At 48.0% G+C, this 17,806-nt stretch overlaps 1 protein-coding gene across 1 annotated transcript in view; it reads right to left on the reverse strand.

Moving 5' to 3' along the window:
• Positions 1–17,806, reverse strand: part of LOC142578451 (uncharacterized) — a 56,852-nt gene that overhangs the window by 18,150 nt on the left and 20,896 nt on the right. The window contains exon 3 of the mRNA XM_075687832.1: positions 7,625–7,854. Within this exon, the coding sequence (XP_075543947.1) occupies positions 7,625–7,854 (230 nt within the window). The remainder of the gene's footprint in view (positions 1–7,624; positions 7,855–17,806) is intronic.

Raw genomic sequence — 17,806 nt, forward strand, 5'->3', positions numbered from 1 at the left:
TACGATGAGCGTCAACGGAATCGCATTGCTACGGGATGTATATAGCAGAGACCTTTAGCGTGTCCGCTATTCCGGCAAACCGGGGCGGTTTGGCCGGATTACCGGATGGTCGGGAGCGTAAACGTGAGCGGCCAGATTGGTGGCGCCAGCTTGTGGTGCAAAGCTCAACCGCCTAAACACAGAGTCAATTACTATATTCTTCTTAGCTGGGGTTAAGTTTTCGACAGCGGCGTAATTGGGAACACAATTGCGCCGCTGCCGAAAATTTGCACCAGCAGCGAAGCAGAATAAAGTAGGTTACTGCAATTTTAGCTCTGTGTTTGTCTGATTGAGCTCCACAACACTAGGCAGCTGCACCGCTCGAGTCGCTCAAGTTTACGCCCCTGACCATCCGGTAATCCGCCCAAACCGCCACGGTTTGCCGGAATAGCGGACAGGCTAAATGTCTATTTATTTTAGGTGCCGGGATGAGCCGCGCTATCATCTGCGTTCGAGAGCACTGGAAAGCATGAGCCGCGCATGCGCTTTCCAAGCGCAGATCTTAGTGTGGCTGATCCTGGCAATAGCGCAGCGATCCAATCAAGTCGAGGCTCGGCCGGGCTCACCACTTGCGTCCAACGATATTACATTCTCGAAACAGCCAATATGCGCTGTAAAATGTAATACCGGAAGCATCTGTATTTTAACGGTTGGACCATATAGTACTGTTACACCATACCAGCCCCTTCCGTTTTCTAAATACACGGAACACCTGTATATTAAGGCTTGGAACGTATAGTACGGCATCACCATACAGATTCTTACATTTTCCAGACACAAAAGTACTCGCTTTTTGTGTTACCGTCTCTGCCGGACAAGCCGTCCGTTCTAAGTATATCCCCTTTTTTATTTACGGAAAGGAATCGGTGACATATTACAGGCACATTTTGCCCTAAACCAGCCAACTTTGTTTTACAGTATGTTAAACGTATATCGACGTCGAAAAATCTCTAATCACCTAAGAAGTTAAGACAACCGTAGGGGTTTTATCGGCTGTTTTAGATAGTGACATGTAGAAAAAAAATCAAGAAGAAATGAAAGTAAACAAAAATATAACTTGTCGGCTGTGAGGACCGAACCAACATCCTTTGCATTACGAATTGTGCTACAGCGAAGGCCATCAATCCTTCCCCTTGCTTATATTTATGTGTACAATATCCAGCCCTGGGAGCATTAGCTTGCGCCACTCAGAGCCGTGACAAGCTGATGTGGAATTTCTCTCTTTTGCCCGATGATGTTGCGTAACACGTGAAGGTTCTAGAGCGCGCACCTGGCTAATAAACCTTTATATGCTATCTAATGACACGAAGGCTGCCAGTTTCGAGGTCTTCAATACGAATGAGCGAGAAGGGAAAGACATACGAGCTCGATTTTTGTCAATCACGACCATATAATGCCAACAGGCAATGAAGCCAAGGAAAGCACAGCGGTAATTAGCTGTGGTTAAAATCTCAATATCGAAAATGATGAACTGCGCCATAACTCATCTCACGATGACTGTCAATGGTAATGCGTTAGCATTGAATCAGTATGGCGACACTGCGTATTGACACCGGCGAAACGACTTAAGTATGAGGCCTGTATTGCAGCGGCAGTCCTCTTCCGCGCTTCTTTAAGAACACTCGGAGCCAGCTACAGCCGCCACCACGAAGCCTGCGCATGGGACAGGAAGTGAATCGCGCGTTGGAGCTATCAAAAGCTGAGAAATGGCTTATACAGCAAGCAGGCTCCTTTCTGACTGCTCTTTGTGGACATTCTGCGCCATCTAGCGGTGCTGCCGAGAAATCCGCGCCTGGTGTTCGACACGAGAAGCGTGGCACGCCGGTGCCTGCGAACGCTGAGAATTGTTACCTCGCTTGGCCGCACGCCCAGTGGCGCATACTCTGCGTCCCAACTTAGCGACAGCTTCACTGAAGAGCGGCACATACCGAGTGCATTCATGGCGCAGCTCGCCGAAGCGTTGGCGTGAAAGGCGTTCATTGAAAAGCAGCACATAATTGGCACATTTGTGGTGCAACCAGCGATTGCTTGAGGCTGCTGTTCTTCAGGAACCCATGTGACCTGTACTCGTTACCGCTCAGCATCGGACAAAATTTACCCCAGAAAGCCTGAACAGCATTCCACACCAAGGAAAATTGAAACGACTTGGGGCCCTATAACGTAAAACTATTCCAATATGTTTTTATTCCAATCTCCTGACGTCAAAAATGCACCACCACCATCGCAAGCATCGGCCGGTCCCCCGCTGGGTTGTCTCAAAAGGCCAATCAAACGCTCTCCTTATTCATAGGAGGGCTCTTTTGCTTGCTTGAAAAACGAACAATATTGCCTGCACTGTGCGGCTTGTCTTATCTAATTGGCTCACAAGAGGCGAGGAGCACGCTCAAGTGGAGGGGGGTTCGATGGCACTGAGCCACAGCACTGAAAATCGATAAGCGGATGAAGAGGGTGGTGCCGACGTCTGCGATTGATCCTCTTTCCCTTACTTAGCTTGCGGTGGCTCGTCGACAATCGCGACGCCATGCAATTGAAGCTTAAAGGGACACTAAAGTGAAAAATTATTTCTTCTGCATCAGTAAATTACCGTTCTATGACACCGAAAACGCCACTCTTACAACGACAAGACGTTTGGTAAGCCAGAGAAGGCGCAAGAACGAAATAAGGGTGGTGACGCCTACTTAAGTTCCCGCACATGCGGGCTGTGAAATCTTGGATTTTGATGGCATCTTCTAGGGCCGGTGACTTACATATAGCGGTACAGATTGACTACATTATGTTCTAAAGGAACCAAATATTAAACATGGCAAGTTTCGGGAACCTTTATACAGCCAACGCGGCCCAAATGCGAAAACATACTTTCGAATCCCTGACGTCACGCTGACTTACCGGCGCTGGGGTTTCGGCGCGAAATTAAAATACTGATACTTGGACCCTGATTTTCTCGTCTAATATTCAAACTACTTTTTGAGATGACTGCCTGCATGGTTCTCAAACAATGCTTCATTAGTCCAAAATGATTTATTGTTTCGCTTTAGTGTCCCTTTAAGAATAACGCTAAGACGGATCCACAGCAAAGAAGAGTTGGCAGAACGAGGACGTAAACGTGCCGAAAGTGCTCGAAAATGTTACACTGCCACGCAAAAATTAATAGACATTGCCTGATCCGATTAGCCATTGCCTGAGCGATCGGCGGCAGCCATCTTTTATTCCTTTCGGAACGGGGCAGCCTGCGGCTATTCAGAAGAAAACTCAAGTTTTTTTCGGCCTGTTATAATGCATCTTTAACGCGTACACGTCACTTTGACGCGGTGAGTTTTTGCGGTTTTGTGACGTCGTGTGACAGGCAGGTGAAGTGGGTGCAGCCCGAAAACTCTTGACGAATAGCCGAGGACTAATGGCTAAAAGGCGTCGAATCACAAATAACTAGCTATTTTTCTTTTGCTCAGTCAAATCATGCATAAACAGTGGGTTCACATCAAATCAAATGGGGAGCTATCGCGGTTTTCGTGACGTCGCCTGACAGACAGGTAAGGGGGGAGGTGTGTCCAAAAAGTTTTTGACCAATTGTTGAGGGCTGATTGCAGAATTGTAATAGAAAAGTTTGGAGTAGTTTTAAGTTATAGCGGCCGTGGACACCTTTATTCCTGGATGTGGAAAATACATTAATTAAAGAAACAGAAGATCGTCATGTGCCTGCTAAGCTAAATAGCATAGCAGTAAGAGTAATTGGTTTGGTAAGCTATCCACAACTAAAGGTTCATTGCAGCTTTTGAGAAAGGAAATACTAGTACTATGGCTATAGCTTTGTTTCCTGCGCATAAATCAGCATATTGAGGTATGGAACAAAGCGTATTGAACATTATACATCTTTTTCGTGACTGTAGAGCGGCACGTTACCAGTGCACATGCATAGTTACACAAGCAGACGTGATTGACGTTCATTCAAGAGTGGCAGACACCTAGGGCCCTATAACGTAAAGCTTTTGTAATGTGTATTTATTTCAATCTCGTGACGTCACATTTGCGTAACCGTCGACGCAAGCATCGGGCGGTGACCCGCAGCGTTCCCTCAACAGCCGAATCAAACGCTCTCTTAGTTTGTAGGAGGTCACTTTGCTTTGCTTCCAAAACGAATAACATTGCCTGGAATAAAATCAAACTTCTTTTCGTGGAACAAAATCAGTTGTGAGTGCAGTGATTGTCCGTGCCTGTGAGCGTTGCTTTGTTTGTGTGTTTCTTTTTTGGCGCTGCTGTTATGCCTGCAATAAGTGACCAACTCGCCCAAGAACTAGTTTTACTGTAGCATACATCTACTGGCGACTTATATGTAAACTTAACACCTACGCCAGGAAGTTAGATAGGGAAATATTTCAGGCATATTCCACATCAAAAGTTGCTGATGAATGTGCAAGAGCTCCATCCGTGGCTCTCACTGACAAATAGTTCTATCTTGAGAAGAACCTGATCAATGCTTTGTAATGGCTTGCTGTGGGCGCCTACCGGCTTCCTTGCGCATGTGGTTTTCTCTTACGTGGCACATTCGTTTCTGCGCCCGTCTCCCCATTTTTGGGCATACGGTGGTTCGTTGCATTTTTTTCTCTGAAGAAAGCCTGTCCGTTGAAGTCTGGCACTCTGTCCTGTCACAAGATTTTTTCCGTTACTCTTGTTTGCGCTAGTAATTATGTCTCAGCAAATGATAAAACGGCTTCTAAGCAAGCAAGAGTTGGCAGAGCGAGGTCGTAAACGTGCCGAAAGTGCTCAAAAACATTACACGTCCACGCAGAAAGTTTTGTCATGAGCAAATAAATCCGTGCTCTCCAGCAGGTGCGAGTAGCCAGTGCCCGACTGATCGGCAGCAGCCATCTTTTATTCCTTTCGGAAGGGGGCAGCCTGCGGCTATTCAGAAAAAAAAAACAGTTTTGTTCGGCATACTAATGCATCTTTAACGCGTAAACATCACTTTGAGGCGGTGAGTTTTCGTAATTTTGTGACGTCGTGTGACAGGCAGGCGAAGTGGGTGCAGCCTGAAAACTTTTGACCAATAGCCGTTGGCTAATGCTGAAAAGGCGTCGAATGAAAAATACCTATTTTTCCTATGTTCGGTCCAATCATGCTTAATCAATGTGTACACGTCGTATCCCATGGGAAGCTACTGCGATTTTCGTGACGTCGTTTGAGAGATAGGTGAAGTGGGGGTTGTCCAAAAAAAGTTTTAGACCGATCGCGGAGGGCTGATTGCAGAATTGGAACAGAAAAGTTTGGAATTGCTTTACGTTATAGCGCCCGTACTGGCATATACCCAATGACCCAAGTTGGCATCAAAAATGTTTATTGGAGACCAGCACCTACCGAGTGGCATATGCTGAATATTCCATGTTGACGTCATAGAGTTTCTTTGAACCACGGCCCCTATCCAGCCCCGCGTCTACAGTCACCTATGTCGTCGTGATAGCGGTTCTTCAAATCGTGAAAGAGCTGTAAGTATGTACACATTGCCACATACTCACGCGGAAAGATGGTTGCAAACAGACAGACTTACGTAGATAGGCAAACACATAAACACAGGTGTACCTGGAAAGTGCCTGAGGTACTCAAAGAATGCTAATGCATTAAAACGAAAACTGAAAGTGGACAAAAAGATGAATTCTCACTGGTAGGGACCGAACCCGCAACCTTCGCATTTCTAGCGCCATTGGTAGGGCATCGCACGCTCCATGCGAAGTTTGTGGGTTCTACCCCACAGACGACAACGTATCCGTTCGTCCAGCTCCATTTCCCTTTTATTCTCTCATTTCTACATTTAGTTTGCAACCACACCTTTTCTTGGCTTAGATTGGTTTTGTATGGTCGTTACTAATGGAAATTTACCGAAGATTACGGTACCCCCTAATGCGAAGTTTGATTGGAACTGCATACGTGTTTTCATTTCGCGACATATTGGCTTGCGCAGACAACCAGTCTCGTCCGCTGCGTTGCAAAGGGAGTGAAGCGTGGCGCGACTGCCTCGCTAATCGTGACGCGTGGTTGGAATTCACAGCAGCAGCTGAAGACAGACCACCGCTCCTGCAGCGCTTTTCCATGCAGACGACGCGCGCTACTCGGGTGCCATCATGTAGCCAGCGTCACCGGAAAGCCAGTCGTCCGCGACACTACGCTTTCATCCTCGCGCTTTCGCGATACCGTCCTCCTCCGCTTTCCCTCTCTTGGTTCCGCTGCACCCTCGTCTTCCGCTTTCCTCTTAGCGCTCTCCTTGCTGCCGCCGTCTTTCTTCTGTGCTCCACGTTCGCTCGTTCATCCTTTTGTTGTGCTCGTTCGCTAGGTTACGAGGACGGCAAAGTACGCCACCGACGCTTGCCGCAAGAAAGGGCGAATTAGAGATGCGCTCTAAAATTGAGCCCCTCTGTTTCCATTCCTTTCGAAGCGCTGCAATACCACGTGCACTGATGGCCACTGTTCATATTTATGCGATCTTTTCAGCCTTCTCATGCTGAATAGAAGCCAAGCATTTAATTGTGACACATGCAACAATCTTGCCAGATTTATGACTCACGGGGTACTATAACGCAAGTCTCTTCTTTACTATTTCTACTCTATTTCTGCAATCAGCCCACCTAGAGATTGGTAAACAATTTTTCAGAGAGGCCCCACTTCACCTATCTGTCACCGACGTCACGAAAATTGTGAAATCTCTGCATGTGATAACACGCGCATGCACTAATTATGCATGGTTTGCCAAAACCAAAAAAAAAACTTTTCGACCATACGCGTTTCTTACTTTTAGCCTTCCTCGATTGGACAAAATGTTTTCGGCCTACGCCCACTTCGCCTATCTGTCGTGCTACTTCACAAAAGCTCGAGAACTGTCCACGCCAATGTGACGTGTACACATTAAAGATGCATATTATGCCAAAAAAAACTTATTTCGTATAGAAAGAGAGTGTCCCGTTGCGAAACAAATTTAAGATGCGTAGCCGCCCATCGCTCTGGCACTATCTACAGGGAGCTGCAGGGAAGAATGCATCTTTTTCGTAATAATTGTTTTTGTTTTGTGTTTGAAGCAGTATTGTGTTGTTCATTCCTTTCGGCACCAATACAAAATCGCTCTGCCAACTCTTTTTCGCGCAAGATCTGTTTTACCGGCCTTTTTAGCCTTCCGTTGTACGATGTAGTCATTTTCGATCGGCCACCTTGAGCTATTCAAGAGGAAGCGGGCTGATCGCAAACGCCGCCACCACCCTTCTCATCAGGTTATTTCCTTACACTGCCGTAGGTAGGTTCCACCGAAGCCCTCTCCACTTCTGTGTGCTTCTCGTCATTTTTCAGCGAATTAGATCGGAAAGAATTGTGAAGGTAGTTGGTGCTATGGCCTGTGAAAGCAAAGTGAGCTTCTATAAACGAGGAAAGCGTTTGATTGGGCGCTTCAAACAACGCTGCAGGTTGCCGTCCCCTGCTTGCGTCACTTGTTACGTAAACTTGACGCAAGTAGATTGGAATAAAAACACGTTTGAACAGCTCTACGTCCTAGGGCGCTGTTCTGCAAGCAAGTCCACATGATTCCGTAATTGCTTTATTACAATGTACGCACCTTGTATATGGATCTAAGTGAGGTGATCTCGGCTGGGGTGTAGGTACTTCCGGCAGAGAAAAGCTCCTCGAACAGGCCACATCCTTTTATAGTTAGAACCTTATTTATATCCCGGACGCTTTCGATGAACTTGCGGCTGCTGATTATGTTCTCCACATCATGGAGAACGCCGCTGTTGTCAATCGTGAACAAGAATCTGTTGGTATTATTCAGAAACTCGTACGCAGTGTCTGCGTGAAAGGAAAAAGCCCGAATAAATACAAAGGCAGAACACGCAAAAATAATTATTTGAACAAAATGATCTAGTTCTTCACACGCCGAAGTTGTACCACTCATGAACGACATCTTGAAATTAATCTGCATCCTGCTAGACGGAGTAACCTATTCTGCGAGGCGCTAGGATGCATAACACATGAATGCATTCCACATGGACATTAGGTCACTTAGCACGCGCCTCTGAAGGCGAGTAACATGCGAGGTGTTCTGGAGCGTTAAAAGTATTAAACAATAATCGGGACTTGAGCCGTGACCCCCTGCCTTCCCCTAAGCAGTATTACGGTCGCGTTAGCTTTTTCGATAAATCGCTGGTGTGAACACCGCATGGCGGCTCCTGGGCTGAGTAACAATGCACAAGGGTTCACGCGCCATCAGATGAAGCATGCGCCACTTACACACAAGTACCCACAGTTGGCAAAGACGTGGAAGAACGCAAGCCCACCGCTTAAAGGGATACGGACACAAAAATTGGTGGGTGGTTTTCTGCGTCAGAACAAAAGTTGAACTGTTAAAAATGACGAATACAACAAGCTGCTTAGAAAAAAAGAACGAGAAACACCTTTCTTTTGCGATTTTCTGTTGCGCCTTGCCTCCAAGCGGCCGCCGGGAGAAGCTGAAACTTGACGTCATGACACCCCCGCGTGCCCGCGCGCGCGCGGCCAAGGTCAGCCACAGCCGGCGCAGTCTTTCCGGAATGTCGGCCCCTTGCAGCGTTTGTTTATCGCCGTCGGCTACGTTCGCACGGGGTCTGTCTGAAACATTATCCCCGTCAGCGCTCCATGCAGGTGGTGCATCTTACACGCGTGTTCGTACGGTCGTCGATAGGTATTGAAGCATTCTTCGTAGCGGAAGAAAATTCCCAGACATTACTGCGCCCACGGCTGTTATAACAGCATTATCGGTCGTGACATGCCGTCGCGCACGTCTCCCAGGGACAAGGTGCGTGAACTTTGCATACGTGCCTGTCAGCCACCGCACCCAGCATGGAGACTTCTAAAAAATGGCTTCACTTGCGCGGACCACTTCGTCAACGATGCTTATGCGGCCGGGCTAGCCCGGCTGTGCTCAAAAGCCTTGGCATGCCGCTCAAAAGGCTCCTGTTGAGGCAATACAATTCAAAGAGCGGGTGCTTAGTGACGCATTCGTAACTGTTAGCTGTGTTCGCCAACTTTTGTTGTTCTTGCAACAGACCCTCTCTCTTTCTGTATGCATGTAGCCGCAGCGGTGACCGCAGGAGTGCCTGTTGAAAGAAGGGAAATTACCCTTTCATTGGCTGTGCAAGAACAGATATTCTCGGCTTGTGACAGAAATTGTTTACCCTGCGGATGCATGTGTTTATCACAAAACAAGATAGTCATGTTGTGTGCACTCTCGCTGCGTCTAATATTGAACGACAGCATACGAGCGCTCTTTTAATTGATCAAATATACAAAACACAGCCAGTGAATGAACGCCAGACAACAGCATACATGTGTAGTAATCTAAAATGCGCAGCACATTTATCTACATTGCCGTTTCACACGTTGCTTTTTAACCTCAAGCAAAAAATTACGGATTTTCTTAGGTCTCTGCATAATCATGCGTCGGGTTTGATGACTTGGTTGTTCGCGCAGCATTTCCCTATTAAATGTCACAGCTAAAGACTTTCCTTTGTCTATGGACACAGAATCGATGTAGCTAAGTGATCTGGTCGACGGGTCCCAAGCGCAGCCGCCCATCTGAACGAGTTCAACCAGTAAATGGCTTCTAATGGCGTGAATGTGAAAGTAGCCGTAAACACAGGGCTATGAAACGGCTGCAAAATTGTACACATGCCGTGCCTCGTCGCGTAAAAACGAAGTGTGCAGCGATCGAAAGCCGACAGCGTAAGTAAGCACAAAGCGACGAGCTACGCTTCCTACGATTCAGCCGTAATAGCTCCCTTTCTGCCTCAACGCGGGTCACGAAACTAGGCATTTTGCATCCTACGTAACATAATTTTAGGAACTGCTGCTGCTGCACTTCAAGTTTACTAGAAAAAGAAATTACCATTTTGCTGGCCCGGACTGCCTGACCGGCATGTTCAAGGCCGCCTGCTCTTCTTTGCCGCTTGACGCGGAAGGCTCGTAACCGTAAGCGATTATATTTCTTGCTAAGTTGGAACGGTCCTCATCTACAGACGTGTACTCATCGCTGGTAGAGGCACCAGAACCCGAATCCATGCTCGCGATTGCGGCGGCGGCGCACCTCGAATGAGCGTGGCCGGCCGGCTGGCTATCCGACGGGGCTGTCGTGACGTCACGCCTTCCAACTCGCTTGGGCCGTGCGGCGTTGCGCGCGCTCACAAAAACGCCAAAAATAAAGCCATCCACTGAAAAATGAGCGAAGTGACTACTTGTTTTCGGTGTACTCGCACACTGAGGACTCATTTTCTGTGTTATCGTAAAATGTTCAGATTTTGTGTCCGTATCCCTTTAAACTGAACCATCGCAATAACAAAAACTTTCTTTCACGGCATACCTTGCAATATACGAGCTAAAAAGCGGACAAATGCTCTTGAGCCACAGAGTTGTAACTGGCGCTAGAGGCATATTAAAAAGTTTTGGCGTATTCGCTGTGCCTCTTCCAGATCCAGGTGCCACACAGCACTCAAAAGTACAGTTTTTGAATGCCTATTTTTCATTATGTAAAAGAAAAGTCGCAGTTTCGCCCGTAAGGAGGAGCACCGATTGCAACGGCAAATTAGTAGACAACTATACAAAGTAGGGATAGTAGTTTTATCGGCCACACAAACGTGTAAGCATTCGCTTACTAACTTAACAATGACATAATATATAAACGCGGCTTAACCAGGACCAAGAAAGAAACAGGCACGTGTGCCCGTTTCTTCCTACGTCTTTGTTCAGTCGTGCCGACACATTCTATCATGGATGCAAGCGAAGTAACCTGCCCACGTGTTTTAACTAAATTAAGAAGCACAGTGTCACACGCGCACAGGTAAACATGAACACAACTCGCTCGATGAGCGGAGAACTAACTGACAAACTGCCAGAGTGAGGAATAGCGGCAGCAGCAGCGATCGATTGACCTTGGTGTACCTGTCGCTTCAATGGGAACGAAACGTCGAAAGCAGAGCGCATACGATGCTACTGGCACAACACGCACTCTGCAAACATCCCAATTGCTTTGAAGAGGAGGCCCGTGCGGGCGGCACTTTGGCTGCTTCGCAGATCGCTTTCAAGATGGCACAGCCGCGCCATAAGCAGCCGCTGCCGGAGAAGAACGCATTCCCCCGCGCCTGCCACGTGACGGGAGAAGGTGCGCTTCCAGCCCTCCTTCCTCGCTCGCACACGCGAGATTCGGCCACACCCTCGCAAACTTTCACTCGCACACACAGGATACGGCCTGCGGCGTCGATTTTATCGCCCTTGGACTTAACTTATACGGAAAATTACGGCAAATGCAGACATACACCTGGAGTGTCCATATAATTGCTATCGCAATATTATTCGTCTACAAGCAAATGTAGTCACTAACACTTTACTGCACAGCTGCCTACGTTGTAAAAACGATAACAAAACGCTACCGAAAAAGCGACGTAACGGCGTCTGTGACACTATACTTCTTTTGCATAATGCTGACAGCTCAGCGGGAACTGTTACGGTTGGCGTCTAGCACCCCGTCCAAAAACGACTCTCGCCCACCATGCCTCATCGAAACGAAGTGTGACTTCCTAATTCGCCATGGTTGCCTCGAGTTTATGCCGGTCTGGCGGAAGCCGCGCGGTGTTTACAGGGCCCTTCTGTGTGTGTGAAACTAAGAGGGACCCTTTCCTCGAACTGTCAAGCCCTACAGGAGAACATTCCCGAACCAGCAACGTACAAAAGAAAAGGATAAGCGTCTACAATTCCCGGGCCAGAGGCTTCATATAACCTGAGGCGGGGCACCTTTTCCTTGTTGCAGGCTTGGTATATCCGGAGGCGGGGCGCCCATCCACAAACGAGACTCTGTGCCTGTCATGTGACGTCAACGGGAGCAAGATGCATCCCACAATTTTAGAGCCTATTTAAGGGGCTCCGAAAAGTACTTTTTAACACTTCATTCTCTTCTCATCATCTTTCACCAACCTTTGAAAAAACCAAGCTAGTTTCGCACTAGCAATCTTCTCATTCTGGCCTGGTCGCCATGCTCTACCGGACGCCTACAGCCCGCCGACAACGCCACGCTACCCAATAGTAACGTCGGTAGAGCTTTGATAAACAGGCGTCGCTACAACTCGGCTGCATTGCGATACGCTACCCTGGAGTACGCAACAAACTGGCTCGCAGCGATTGGGATAAGCAACCCTGGTGACCTCAACGTGGATGACATCTACAAGATCATAGCCTCTTCGTCCTGGTGACAACGTCCGGAAGAAAAGTGTAAGGATTCATGACTGCATATGGAGAGTGCACGGCTTTTCTTCCCTAAAATATCACTTGGCGTTAGGTATTCTTTTGGAGAAATACAGAGCAGTGATTTTTCTTTAACCGTTGACGCAAGTTTTGAGTACGTGGAGTTTGTTATAGTGTGAAGAATTAGGAAGAAACAGTGCCAACTAAGACGATCACGAGAGGGAGAACGACACAGGACAAGCGCCATCCTTCTCCCTCGCGTAATCGTCTTAGTTGGCGCTGTTCCTTCCTAATTCAAGTATGCACCATCTAGCCCAAATGAATGCTGTCCTGAACAAGTGTGAATAGTTTGCAGCGCTAAGGGCAGCCATGAACGTGAAGGCTCTAAAGAAGCCGGAATTGTTGAGCTTCGCCAGAGAGTTGGGCCTCCTAATTGCCGAATCAAAGAGAAAGCCGGAGATCATGGAGGCGATCAAAGCGATCGGGGCAGACGACGATGAACTGAAGGAATGCCTAGAGAGCATTGCGGAGAAAGAGGAAGAGCGTAAGCGCTTAGACGAAAAGCAAGAGCGTAAGCGCCTAGAGGAAAAAGAAGAGTGCGGCCGTGTTGCACGCAATCCACTCGAAATGAAGCGCGTAGAGATTGAGCTTTTGAAAGCTCAAAAAAATGAAAAACCTTGCACAGAGGCACGTGAAGGCGAGCGCAGAATGACAGACTTCATGGCACCCTACGCGGTAGGAGGGTTAGATAGGTCTTTTTCTGGTGCAGTTGGAGCGCACGTGTGAGAAGGCAAAATTTGCGAGAAACACGTGGCCGCAACGCTTGCTTACGTTACTGCCACGTGAGATACCTGATATCACTCCCCGCATTGGGAAAGAATAAGCAGAGGACTTCGATGAAGTCAAAACGAATCTACTTAAAAAGTATAAATTATCAGCGGAAGCATTCAGGCGAAAATTCAGGGAGGTCGAGACGACCAAAAGTGAGTAATACTCAGATTTTGCATACACCTTGGAGATAAACCTGAAGGAATGGCTCAGAGAAGAGGGTGCACTCGGCGACGCGGAAAAGACAATGCAGTGCGTTTCTTTAGAACAGTTCTACGGCCGGCTGCCAGTAAACACCAAGTATTGGGTTCAGGATAGGCCAGGCGTGCACACTATCACGAGAGCGGCTGGTCTCGCTGAGGAGTACGTAACTCGGCGTGCGGACGAAAGCAACGAAGCTCCTAAGAAGGAGATGAATAAATACATACCCGACAAGCCAAAGCGATGGTCAAATTCGAGTCGGTATAAAACTATGGAAAGGTTAGATTCGTTGAAAAATATTGACGAAGACAGCGAGGGAGAGAAGGAGTCACCCGAACAGAGTGCAGAAAGGCAGAAGGAAGGAAACTTTCGGGGCAAAGAAACCAGTAGTTTCTACAACTGCCAGCAAACGGGCCATATCTCCGTGGGATGCAGAAATCCAAAACTAGTGTTAATATCACTAACTAGTAACGAGGAATACCTCAAATTGCTAGAACCGCACATTCGAAACCTCGTGGTAAACGGCAAACCGTGTAGAGTGCTTCGCGACTCGGCAGCCACAATGGACGTTGTGCATCCGTCGTATGTAGAGGAAGGCCAGTTCACGGGAGAATGTTCTTGGATAAGGCAAGCCGTGTTTGTCCAGTGCTTGTCTCCCTGTGGCCACGACTCGTATTGAAGGCGCTTTTGGAGTACTGGACACTGAAGCTGCCGTCTCGGCACATCTCCCGCCAGAATATCCATATTTGTTTTCTAAGAAAACTGAGGATTAGCTGCGACGCAGGGGAATCCGGTTTAGTGAAGGAATAGTGCAAGCTCTAACTCGTTCCAAAGCAAGGGATCTCGCGCCCAGGGCAGTGTACGAGTGTCCAGTGGTGGAGGAAACAGGTTTGACAGTGGTTTCGTCAACGAGTACCAAAGAGGACAGCCCTGTAGGGGATAATACGGAAAGTACCCTAGCTAATGAATAGATCAGGCAAGCGCAGGAGCCTGAAATGTCTCGCGAAGCAGAATGCACGAGAAAGTAAGTAAACGTAAGGCCTGCGACAATGATTGCTGAGCAGAAAATGCGTAAGGCCCGAATCAATGCTAAGCATTACTATGGCAGGACGGCTAGGACGCGACGCTTTTAAGTTGGGGAAAAGGTAATGATCTTGAAACCCTCATTGAAAAACAAATTAGAGGTTCAATGGGAAGGACCGGTTGACATAATTCAAAAATTATCTGAAACCATCTACGTAATCACGGTCCCGGAAAGACGAAGGACACCACAAGAGTACCATACCAGTCTACCTATACCCTACCGGCAGAGGGAGGCCATCGTAATCTTGTCCTTTAACCAACCTCAGGAGATGCCTGTCTACTTTCCGCAGTTAACATCAGTAACGGAGGTAAAAGACATTCACGAGACCATTGACAAGCTAGTAGAGCTGGCGGAGTTTAATCCCAATCAAAAGGCCGAACTGAGAGAAATCGTTCTTGAATTTAAAGACATATTTTCAGACACCCCTGGCAGGACCACTGCGATCGTTCATGACATCGAGTTAACCTCATCGGACCCAGTTCGTTCGAAAGCTTATCGCGTTTCACCTCGTCAGCGTGAAGTCATGGCCGCTGAAATAAATAAGATGTTAGAGCTAGGTGTAATCGAGCCAGGAGAAAGTGATTATACCTCGCCTCTTATCTTGGTTGAGGTACCAGGATAGGAGCCGCGATCATGTATCGATTACCGCAGGCTCAATTTAATCACGAAGGACCAGACTTATCCAATACCGCATATCGAGGAAAAACTTGAAAAAGTGAGCAGTGCTAATTTCATCTCTACGCTCGATTTAGTCAGAGTGTACTGGCAGGTTCCGTTGAGGGAGAGGGCAAGCAGGCTTGCGTCGTTTATTTCCCCGATGGGAACCTTTCGGCCGAAAGTCCTGAACTTTTGATTAACGAATGCTCCCTATTGCTCCTCTATCCTTATCGACCAGGTGCTACGAGGAATGGAGGACTTTGAACTTCCGTATCTCGATGACATAGCAATCTTTTCTTCATCAAGGGCGGACCATATACACCACATGCGAACCATATTGTGTCGTCTACGAGAGGCCACCTTAACTGTCAAGGCTCTCAAATGCCAATTAGGGCGCGCGGAGGTAGCTTACCTACGTCATGTAATAGTGCAAGGCCATCGTCGGCCTTCCGAGGTTAAACTGACCGCAACAGACGACTTCCCGCAACCACGATCCAAGCGGGACATCAGATCATTTCTTGGCATGACGGGTTATTACCAAAGATATATCCCGCGGTATTCCGAGATTACGAGTTCTTTGACGGTTGCTCTCAGAAAAACAGAACCACAAACAGTAAAGTGAGATGACGCAAAAGAAAAGACTTTTAGTATGCTGAAGAAAGCATTAACGAGTCAGCCAGTGTTGAACGCACCCGACTACTCTAAGCCTTTCATTCTTCAGTGTGATGCCAGTGACAGAGGTATGGGGGTGGTGCTCTATCAAAAGAGAGATGACGAGATCGGACACCCTGTACTGTACGCCAGTAGAAAGCTTTCAGTTGGTGAGGAAGCATACAGTGCGTCAGAAAAAGAACGCGCCTGCCTAGTATGGGCGGTGGAGAAGCTAGCTTGCTATATCGCTGGTTCAAGGTTCACCATAGAGACTGATCTCTGTCCCTTCACATGGCTGCAGTCCATGTCTACGAAAAACGGTCGTCTTTCGCGCTGGAGCTTGGATTTTCAGCAGTACATCTTCCATATTCGCTAAAAGAAGGGTTAGCTTAACGGCAATGCCGACTGTCTGAGTCGTTGCCCATAGAGTAACAAAAGCCTCATGCTCACCCGGGTTTCCATGGCATTTTTACGTTCGTTCATACGTTTTTTTTTTCGCGAAGTTGTAATCGATTGTTAGCTGATTTTAATGACCACATCTTAACACTTTCAAGAAATGGTTGTTTTTAGTGTTCAGGGGGTGGGGGGAGGACGCGCGAAAGGAATGGGAAAGGAGTAGCGGCTTTTCTTTTTTTCTTTAAAGCCGGGTGTATGTTGGAGGAGGGTGGCCTTGTGCTCGCTGCTTTGTGGTGGTGGGTGCGGCACTGTTCTGGGGTGATTGCTTGCCCACGCAGGAGACGATAAGTTGCGAGACCTGTTTGCAAGTCCATTTTCACCGGAGCAGACCAAGGAGAGAAGTCACCAGAGCGCCACGAGGACTGATGAACGACTCTTAGAAATCTACCAGCTACGAGCCAAGGGTTCGTCACCTCCGAGGGGAATTCTGACAATGAAGGGCCGATCTCTCGCGCAGCGTCTGCTGGCCCTTATGCGTCGGGACCGCTGGAGATGCTGTTACGGTTGGCGTCTAGCGCCCCGTGCAAAAGGTGCTCTCGCCCACCATAACCTCATCGAAACGATTTGTGACTACCTAATTCGCCTTGGTTGCCACGAATGTATGCAGGTCTGGCGGAAGCCCCCCAGTTTTTACAGGCCCGTTTTGTGTGTGTGCGACTTGAGGGGGACCCTTTCCTCGAAATATCAAGCTCTACAGGAGAATATTCGCGAACCAGCAACGTTCAAAAGAGAAGGATAAGCGTCTACAATTTCATGACCTGAGGCTTGGTATAACCGCAGGCTTCATATCCTTTTCTTGCTGCAGGCTTGGTATAACCGGATTCGGGACATTCATTCCTTGCTGCAGGCTTGGTATCTACGGTGGCGGGACGCCCGTTCCGCGAACCAACGTCGCCTAGAAGAAAGGAAAAACGTCTACCGAACTGAGGCTTGGTATAACCGGAGGCAGGATGCCCATCCACCAGACTCTGTGCCTGTCACGTGACGTCAACGGGAGCAAGATCCCTCCCACGATTATAGAGAGCCTATTTAAGGGACTCCGAAATGTACTTTTTGACACTTCATTCTATTCTCATCTTTCACCGACCTTTTAATGAAGTGTGCAAGTTTCGCACTAGAAATCGTCTCGTACATGCCTGGTTGGCATTGTCTACCGCATGCCTGCAGCCCGCCGACAACACCACGCTACCCAATAGTAACGTCGGTCGAGCTTCGATAAACAGGCGTCGCTACAACTCGGCAGCAGTACGATACGCTACCCTGGAGTACGCAACCGAACGTACAATTCCCGCTTCCGTCGGGGACGATAGACTTGCGGGTAACTGCAAACACGAGCAAAAATTTTGCTCTGGTAGAGGCCTTCTCACTAGGCCTTCTTTGGATTTCACACAGCTTGTTCGCCGCACTAACATAGCCCTGCGAGCCCAAGCTTCTTGTAGCCAAGCAAGATATAGGAGAATTATATTGGAGTACTCCTGTTCTTCCACCCCGAACGCGGCTTCCACCGTAATACAAAGAAAAAGTAGTGTCTGTCAGAGGCCTCGGCTGCAGAAACTGCCACTTTGTCGCGTTCTGCGTTATTGTGGATTCCACCAGAGCGAAGTATCACACGAAAATGAGGTAAACAGCCCAATGAAGATGGCGTGCTTCGATATA

Source organism: Dermacentor variabilis, chromosome 4 (assembly GCF_050947875.1).
Source record: "Dermacentor variabilis isolate Ectoservices chromosome 4, ASM5094787v1, whole genome shotgun sequence".
NCBI lineage: Eukaryota > Metazoa > Arthropoda > Arachnida > Ixodida > Ixodidae > Dermacentor > Dermacentor variabilis.